This window comes from Magnusiomyces paraingens (genome assembly GCF_902498895.1).
Source record: "Magnusiomyces paraingens strain CBS 517.90 genome assembly, contig: contig1, whole genome shotgun sequence".
NCBI lineage: Eukaryota > Fungi > Ascomycota > Dipodascomycetes > Dipodascales > Dipodascaceae > Magnusiomyces > Magnusiomyces paraingens.
Genome location: NW_022474067.1, coordinates 5,282,616 through 5,292,500, shown reverse-complemented (window position 1 = coordinate 5,292,500; position 9,885 = coordinate 5,282,616). Strand labels below are relative to the sequence as shown.

At 25.6% G+C, this 9,885-nt stretch overlaps 2 protein-coding genes across 2 annotated transcripts in view; one reads left to right on the top strand and one right to left on the bottom strand.

Moving 5' to 3' along the window:
• Nucleotides 1-1,072, bottom strand: part of SAPINGB_P001613 (uncharacterized protein) — a gene marked incomplete at both ends in the record, with an annotated part of 2,481 nt that extends 1,409 nt beyond the window's left edge. Inside the window, one exon of the mRNA XM_031996334.1 lies at nucleotides 1-1,072. This exon is cut by the window's left edge and continues 1,409 nt beyond it. Within this exon, the coding sequence (XP_031852225.1) occupies nucleotides 1-1,072 (1,072 nt within the window).
• Nucleotides 1,073-4,621: 3,549 nt separating this feature from the next.
• Nucleotides 4,622-5,143, top strand: SAPINGB_P001612 (uncharacterized protein; the record flags this gene model as incomplete). Its single annotated transcript, XM_031996333.1, has 1 exon — nucleotides 4,622-5,143. The coding sequence occupies one exon, from the start codon at nucleotides 4,622-4,624 to the stop codon at nucleotides 5,141-5,143; it is 522 nt and encodes a 173-aa protein (XP_031852224.1).
• Nucleotides 5,144-9,885: the final 4,742 nt, after the last annotated feature.

Sequence of the window (9,885 nt, the reverse complement as noted above, 5' to 3'; positions counted from 1 at the left end):
ACTTTGCAGTTTTATTGCGGAGTCGAATGAGGTGTGATCTATGGGCTGCGATTTCCTTACGGGCTGGGTTGAGTGGAGAATAAAGAAGGAAAAAAACAGAGATGGATGAAAATAGAGAGGAAGGTGTATTTGGGGATGGAAGGGAAAAGAGTTGTTTAGCAACTGATTGTGCTCTGGAAAAGGCTTCTTGGAAAGCTGTCAACCAAGCATTGAGGGATTGTAGTGGAATGAATGATGATGATGATGATGATGATGATGATGATGATGAGGAAAGTGTTTGGAGGTTAACACGTGATGTGGTGATTCCTATTGGCAAGTTTTGTAAAGAAATTGAGGAGAATTTTGAGTAAATTTTAATGGGAGCAGTTTGAATAGAATAGATAAGAGTTGCCCAAGAGTTGTGAGAAGAATTGAGGATGGAGTCCCAATAGAGCAAGTCTTTTGAGAGTGGGAGAGTTTGTGTGCAAAGGTCATCAACTAGATGGGCATAAATGGCAAGAGAGGCGTAACCAATGATTGCCCATTGGAGGTCATCGAGAGCCTGATCATAAGGGGTTGGGCCAGTAAAAGAAGCTGCACGTGTGAGTTGGTCTGATGCTGAAAGCTGTGCTTCTTGTTGTGCTAGATAAGCATCAATGAGGGTGACGAATTGTTCTAAGGAAGCTGAGATTGCATCAAAGGAGGGGAATGTTGATGAGGGAGTATTTGAGGATGAAGATGAGGAGGAGGAAGAGGAAGAGGAAGAGGATGGGATTGCAGATTGAGGAGATTCTTGGGGGTAACTAGATGGGTTAGGAGATGATGGAGACAAAGGGGAATCCTTTGACAATGGATGATGATTTTGTAGAGTTGAAGAGAAGGTTGGAATGGATGTTGTTACCGAGATGGGGTGGTGAGTTGATGAGAGAAGAGAGAAGATTGAAAGGAGAGCAGCAGGTAAGATTAGAGAAGGTTGAGAGGATGTTGTAAGGTCAGAAGATTGTGAGGGAAGATTTGAAGCCAGAGCAGAGTTGGCCTGTGCGACTTTAGAGTTTAGGACGTTTGAGAACTGTAAGACTGTTCTGCTAGCCATTGTTATTGTATATGTGATTTGTGTGTGTGTGTGTGGTGATTGTAGATGTTTTAATTGGGGATTTTTTTTTTCTAAATGGAGTATTTTATTTTTTTAATTTTTATTTTTTTTATTTTGTGGGTTTGTAGATTTGTGATATTTATTATTATTATATTACAATGTTATTTGAATGTTGTAACTAGCAATGTAATTAAAGTTGTAACATAAATTGTAACAAGGATATGTCGTCAGAAGATGTTTTGTTTGAAATTATGACGAAGAATAATTATTTGAAAAAAAAAAAAAATAAATAAATAAAATAATTTTTTTTTTTTAAGATATAATAGTGCGGCTAGTGAAAGTGTCCGGCTGAAGACCAGCCGGCGGGAACTCGGTTGAAGCATTACATCACCAAAGTCATGTGATGATGATCTGCCACACGCGGGACATTTAACAAAATAAAAAAAAAAAAAAAATTTCGCGGGGTTTCTTTTTTTTTTTTTTCTTTTTTATTAATATAAAAAAAAATTAAATAAATTAAGAAAAGTTCTAAAAAGATCCACCAGTAAGAAAATCAGGTTCTTTTTTTTTTTTTTTATTTTTTTTTTATTTTTTTTTTATTTTTTTTAAAAGACAATCATGGGGATCAGGGCCACGAGGCTAGTAAGATAATGATGATGATGATGATGATGATGATGAGGATATTTAATAATATTTAATACTAAAAGGAAAAGAAAAAAAAAAGTGATCCGGCCATTGGAACTTCCTTTTTCAAATTTTTTTTTTATTTTATTATATTATATTTTTTTTTTTTTTTTGTATCAATATGGCTTGTGATTAATGAGATAATAAGAGGAGCATTTTTTTCATTTATTTATTTATTTTTATTTTATTTTATTTTTTGAAGTTTGATAATTCATGTCCCATCAGGCAACGATTTTATTATTATTATTATTATTAAAATTCTATTACTAAAATGAAATGAAAAAATTAAAAGAAAATTTTGAAGAATGTAAAATGGCTTGAAAAATACAAAAATACAAAAATATAAAAATACAAAAAAATATAAACATATAAATATGGAATGAAAAAATAAAGAATGAGGAAGAATAGATGGATAAAAAATAAAAATAAAAATAAAAAAACTTGAAGTACTAAAAGTTTATAAAAATTTTAGTTGTTTGTTTGTTTGTTTTTTATTAAATAAATTATGAAATTTTTATTTTTTTTGTTTTTTTTTCAAAAAATGAATGATGAAAAAAAAAAACAAACAATTATTTAAGAAAGAAATTTAGACGCATCACATGACATTAAATGGAACGGCTGTGTTTGCTTAGTAAGAGAGATATATATATATTAAAAATTGGAAGAAGAAGAAGAAGATACCAAAAAAAAAATTTATTTACTTATAAGTATGTAAGTAACAAGCCAGCCAGCCAGCCAGCCAGCCAGCCAGCCGCAAGATTTAAGACTTTTGAGTTAATTGAAAGATAGAAAGATCAATTGATAATGAGTTAAAGTATATGGAAATAAAAGATATCGAGGTCTTTTTTTTAATTTTTTTAAAAAAGAAGAAGATAATAATAATAATAATAATAGAGAAAATAAAATATAATAAAATAAAATAAAAAAAAGCCTTAAGACTTATATTTTAAATTTTTTTTTTTTTTCAAAGAGCGAAATAAATAAAAAAAAAATAAATAAATTCCCTCATCATATGATTGACCCAAAAAAAAAAAAAGGCATCAGCAGTAGCAACAACCAGTTTATCAATTAGTCATTTAATATATAAAAAAAGCAAAAAAAAAACAAAATTTTTTTTTAAACTAGATCTTCATTTTAAATTTTTCAAAAAAAAAAAAAAAAAAAAAAAAAAAAAAAATTAATTTTTGAAAAAAAAGGAATTCATTGAGCATTGAGGCACGCGTTCAAAGTAAATTAAAAAAAAAAAAAAAAAAAAAAAAAAGAGAAAGGAAAGGAAAGGTAAGTTGGGGGGGGGGGAGAATTTTGTTTTTTTTATTTATTTGTATGATGTATGATTGTGTTAATGCATGAATGTACCAATATTTTCAAAAATAAACCAAATATTAAGCATAACTATCAATCAACAATAATAATAATAAAGACAGACATAAATATATTCATATATATTTTTATTTTTTATTTTATTTTTTATTTTTTATTTTATTTTTTATTTTTTATTTTATTTTTTATTTTTTATTTTTTATTTTTTTTTTTTTTTTTTTTTTTTTCAATTTCGAAGAACCTTTGAAATATCCTTGCCGGATCTGGCAATGTTCCGTCTGGCGGGCTTTTTTTATTTCTTTTTTTATTTCTTTTTTTTTATTTTATTTTATTTTATTTTTTTTATTTTTCTATTAGAATAATTAATTCTTCTATATTACTGTCAAGTTCCCTCCCATCTTGAAAAAAAAAAAAAAAAATTAAAATAAAATAAAATAAAAAAAAAAAAAAAAAAAAAAAATAACTGTAGTTTCCCCATTGAAAAAAAAAAAAAAAAAAAATATCCGTTGTTTCTTTCCGTCGGGAATTGTAAAATAACTATTATACTAATAAGAATATACATATCATTATTTCTCCAGAAAAAAAAAATATATATATTCAAATGACCAACTTTTTTAAAAATCAATAAGTTTAATATCTATATGATAGATATTTTTCTCTTTCAATTTTTTTTTTTTTTTTTTTTTTTGGTTTCATTGCGCGCAACAACAACCTTTTAACACCCACTATTGTTGCTATCTAAAGCTTGTCATTTATATATATATATATATTCTTTTGAAGAATTATAGCAAAAAAAAAAAAGCTAACAATACGCGTAAACTTTGTTTCAAGTCCAAAAGAAGAAGAAGAAAAAAAAAATTTCTAAAGGAAGGAATACTGAAAAGTAAATATATATATATATATATATATATATATTCATCACCAACATCATCTGGTAAAAGCAATTCATAATACTCTCACTTACTTACTTGCTTATAGCCGCGTTCTTAACTTGTTATTGTTGTTTGTTGTTTGTTGTTGTTGTAGTAGTAGTTGTTTGTTTGTTTGTTTGTTTATTTATTTATTTGTTTGTAATTTATATGTCTACAGTTGAGATTTTTTTTTTTTTTTTTTTTTTTTTGGCAGTACCCAATATACTTATAATAAATAATATATACAGTGTATATATATATTTATAATAAATATATGAATATTAAAAAAAAAAAAAAAAAAGAACTCGGCGATTATAAAACCCTTGATTTTCCCACTTTTTTTCCCACTTTTTTTTTTTTCTTTCTTTCTTCTCTTCTTTTTTTTTTTTCTCTCTTTTTCTTTCCTTCCTTCTTTTCCTTTTTACACTTTCTATCATCAATATAATCCTCGTCCTAATCTAATTCATATATATATTATATTCAACACAAATTCTTACCAGTAATATAATCATATATCAAACCTTTATATATCTACCTCTTCTTCCCCTCCCCAGTAAAATAAAGAATAATACAAATTAATTTTTTTTTTTCAAACAACATATAATATACAACAGTAATAACAACAATAACAACAATGGTTAATGCTTTTGTCGATCCCTCACTGCGCATTGTGCTTTTTGTCTTTATGACTATCATTATGGGTCTTACCGGCTCTTTGATTAACGGCTCTGCATGGCAAAACCCTCAGGTCAATTTTGCCATTTTCGTCAGTGCGTTTGGTATGCTATTTGGCGCCTTTTATGGTTTGTTGGCTGGCTTTGTTGAATTTTTGGCTTTCCCCATTATTCTTGCCTTTATCGACTTTTGCGACTTTGTCTTTTGCCTTTCTGGTGGTGCTGCTCTTGCTCATGGCATTCGTGTTCACTCTTGCACAAACCATGAATACCTTGACAATAACCGTATTGTCCAAGGTTCTACTGATAGATGCAGAAAGGCTCAAGCTACTACTGCCTTTTTGTTTTTCTCAATGGCTGTTGCCGCTGGTCAGCTTGCTCTCTCAATCATTACCATGCTTCAATCTGGTCCCTTTAGCCAACCCTCGCGTAAGAGATCATCGCCTCCTAGAACTGGTCTTCCCACCATGTCTCAGGTCTAAATAAATAAAAAAAAAAAAAAAAAAAAAAAAGAAAGGAACAATTGTTTTGACTTAAATGTGTCTTGCCCATTATCAATTGTTCAATTACTATCCATCTCGACCTACCTAATTCCACCTTTTTTTTTTTTTTCAATCATCCTCCTACACACCTCTTTTTTTTTCTTCTTCTTCTTCTTCTTCTTCTCTTCTTTTTTTTTTTTTTTTTTTTATGAAAAAAAAAAATTTAATTTTTTTTTTATCTGTATTTAGTCTAGATATCTTTTGTACTACCTTAATAATTTTAATTTTTTTTAATATGAAAACCGGAACTTTTTTTTTAAAACAACAAAAGAAGCAACACTGTGTATTATTTTGTGGATTTGTGGATGGAATGTATGGCGTTACTTGCAAGTAAACAATGGATGGATTGGGGGATGCGTTGCCCTGACAACTAAGACTAACAACCACCACTACTACAACACGCACATCACATACACATATATATACACTATTTGGACTTTTGTCTGCTGGTTATCTGCTGATGATATATATTTATATATATATATATATTTATAACAACTTATATAACAAGCAAATCTCAATTGAATTGATATCAATTGAAGTCAATTGGCTTTGATATATAACATAAAATCAAAAAATTCAAATTGTTTTATATAAATAATTCGTTTAAATTTGGTTATTTAATAATTAAGAAAAAAAAAACAAATGTCTTGCTATTTTGTTATTTTGCTATTTTATATATTTACACACTGTCTCCACCATTGTCAATCTTTATATAAACTTTTTATATATATATCATGTCTTGATTTTTTTTTTTTTTCTATACGAGAATCATCATTTGTTCTTCTTCCTCTTTTATAAAAAAAATATATATATATATATATTTATATATATATAAATAAAATAAAATAAAATAAAAGTCGGGAAAAAAAAAAAAAAAAAGTTTCTTTGTGTAATTTTCAAACTAAACTTTTTTTGGTTTTTTTTTTAAACACGTTTGTAAACTTCTTCAATTGCTTTTTTTTTTTTTTTTTTTTTTTTTTTAAAGTCAGTAATCCCCGCACACATTTAGTCCCATACTTTCTTATTCTTATTATTGATATTCTTCAACTTCAACTTCATCTTTTTAATAACAAAAAAAAAATGAAGAATAAGATCAAAACAAATTGAAATAAAATATATATATATATATATTTTATTATTAAATTTCTTTTTACTTTTACTTTCATTTTCATTTTTTTACTCTCACTACCCAAACTAGAAAAAAAAAAAAAAAAAAAAAAAAATGACGTCGCAATTGTGGCCGCTTTGGGTCACAAGGCGTTGCCTTTTTTGGGTGAGAGTAAGAATTTAAGTGTGTATAAGGTAATAGATAGACTACTACTTTTTACTACTCTACCAAGATTTCCCCCTCCCCGTATAAGGCAGTAGTACTAAGAAAGAAGAAGAAGAAGAAGAAGAAGAAAATAAAAAAAATAAAAAAATAAAAAAATAAAAAAATAAAAAAATAAAAAAATAAAAAACGCACTCATCACATAAAAAAAAAAAAAAAAAAAAAAAAATACCGCCGTACGGCGTGGCAACCAGAAAATAAATAAAATAAAATAAAATAAATAAAATAATAATAAAATAATAATAAAATAATAATAAAAAAAAGTCTAAATGATGAGTAATCTTTAGTCAGTTTATCACAAGATTATAACTTACTAATGATTTATGTAATAGATTTTATAACAAGATATATATTTCTTCTTTTCTTCTTCTACCCCCCCCCCACACACACACACACACACATTTATACACGTAATACGCCCACAGAGGTTTATTTTTTCTTTTTTTTTTTTTAGATAACCAGATAAAAAAAAAAAAAGTCATTTTGTATATAGATCAGGTCATTATGCGGACTTTAATAAAGAGAACAAGGAAATTAAAAAAAAATAAAATAAAGAATCATAATAATGGTGGTGATACTACTAATAACATATATATATATTCAAGTCTCCAAAACTATGGAGAAAAAGTATGGTTTTTTTTTTTTTTTAATTATTTAGAAAATAAAATTATTAATTAATATGTTATAACAAAAAAAAAACCCACATTATATATATATATATATATATAAGTTAGTTCATGAAATCAAGTTCGTCAGTCCACTTATTTCATGAACTTGACGTTAAGCTTAATTCCATCTGATTTTTTATATTTTATTTTTATTTTTATTTTTATTTTATTTTTATTTTATTTTATTTTATTTTCATTAAAATAAGTTTCTTTCAGATTTCTTTTATTCATTGGTTTACCTTACTAACTTCAATATACCATTTTCTTTCTCCTTTTGAAAAGAAAAAAAAAAAAAAAAAAAACGACACATAAAATTATAGTTGGCATTAGATGATGCAACACTTTTATGAGAGAGAGAGAGAGAGACAAAACCTAGGTTTTAGCAATAGTGGCAACGCCTAGAAATAATAAATAAAAGAAAAAAAAAGGATTTTTAAAATAAATTGTTTTAAAGAAAACTTTTCAATACATTAAAAAAAATTTTTTTTTTTTTTGATATTTTATTTTATTTATTTATTTATTTATTTATATTTCTTTTTTTTTTTTTTTTTTTTTTAATAATAATAACCAGAATAGGTTTATGCTCTCGTGACATTCATATATCAAAGTATTTTGACTTGTAATTTCTCCATGATTTTGTCAGATATTAATTTTTTTTTAAAAAAAAAAAACAAACAAAACATTTAAAGTTAATTTCTTCATACTTTGTACTTTAATTTTAAATTAACATCTATATATATTTAATGTTTTTTTCTTTTGTTGTTGGTTATTTTCTCTCAATTATTTACAAATTTACAACTAACCTTTATTAAAACAAAATCAATAGTGTTTAGTATTAAGTATTTAATATTTAGTGTATCATGAATGTATATTTATATATATATATATTTATATCTATATGGCTTAATATTGGTAAACTTCCCCTTTTTAGTAAAAAAATAAATAGTGCGGCTCTCACATACACATTAAAAATAACTGGGCTAAAATAGACCCTTTAGTAATCTAAGAATTATTTTTTTTTTGATATTAAAAAAAATAAAAATATAAATAACGGTTCATGAAACATACTTTATTAAATAAAACAGATAAATATATATATATATATATATATAACCAGTTAAGACAACATAGGAAACCATAAAAGAATTATTCATTTCGTACCGTTGTACAGAATTTAATATTAAATTCTAACTTGAAAAAAAAAAAAATTAAAATTAAATCAATTATCTTTTTTTTTTTTTTTTTTTTTTTTTTTTTTTTTTAAGAAGAATAAACAAAAGTTGTTAGTTTAGAAAAAAATCATTTAAGTTAATTCATTAGTATAAAATTAATAACTATTCTTCATGTATTTAGTTTTACATTTATTAGTGAAATTTTATTTTATTTTATTTTATTTTATTTTATTTTATTTTATTTTATTTTATTTTATTTTATTTCATTTTATTTTTTTTTCATTTAGTTATTAAAAAAAAAAAACTTAATTCGTACTGTTTTCATAATAAATGCTCATTCATATTGCCCAACTGGGATTCTTAACATTAAAATGTCTCACACTTTTTAAAAAAATCTTAACTGGATTAATATTCAAATTTTTTATTTATTTCCTTTTTATTTTTATTTTAAACCACTCTGATAAATTTGATAAAAAAATTTAAATTGTTTTTTTTTTTCTTTAAACAATTTATTTCCAGGTGCAAAGAAAAAAAAAAAAAAAAAAAAAAAGGACTCATTTTGAATCTCTATTTTTTTTTTTTTTTTTTTTTTTTTTGTTTCATTCTATCTTTTCATCCTTTTTTCATCCTTTTTTTTTTCTCATTTTTTCCAACTTCATTTGTTCTCAATTGATGTCTCAAAACACCCAAGTTTCTCTAATAATTGATCTTTCTCCACCTCTTCTTCTTTCTTTAAATATTTCCCCACCTCCTTCATTTCTACCACCTCTTTAGTGTCTGGAACATTTGAACTTTTAGCCATTGCTATAGGCGGTTTAGCCTTACTATTACTATTACTAGTAATAAAAGACAATGATGAAACACTTTTGGTTTTGCGTCTGGGAGAATCTTCTTTTTCTTCTTCTTCTTCCTCATAAAGATTCTGTTGCTGCTCTCTTTGTGATCGCTCCCGCATCCTCCGTAACTGTTGGCTTTTGGCTCTTTTTGTAGGAAATCCCATTTGTTAAAATATCAATTGGTGAAAACCTATTGTTTTTTTTTTTTTTTTTTAAAAAAAAATATTAGGAATTAGAAAAATAATTAAGAAGAAAAGAAAGAAGAGGCCCCCCCCTTTTTTATTTTTTTAAAAAAAAAAAAATAAAAAAAATAAAAAATTATTCAAACAGTTTATTTCATCCACATTTGGACTATTCACATAAATACTCTAAATCAAAACTCTCCTACATATGCACTATAAGATATACATTTTCAGAGTGCACGATATCCCATTATCTAAACACTTCTCTAAAAACTTCTTCTCGTCCTCCTCTCCTGAAAAATCCTTTTATAAACATATATATAGGTTCGGCACCCTAAGCCTGATGAACCATCAACTGTGACGACTCTAGAAATTTTAAACAAAAAAAAAACTTTTTTTTTTTTCTTTTTTTTTTTCAACTTTTATATCTAACTTCCAAAATAGGCTATAGAATTAAAAATTTGTTAAATCAACAAATACAGAGGATTCTT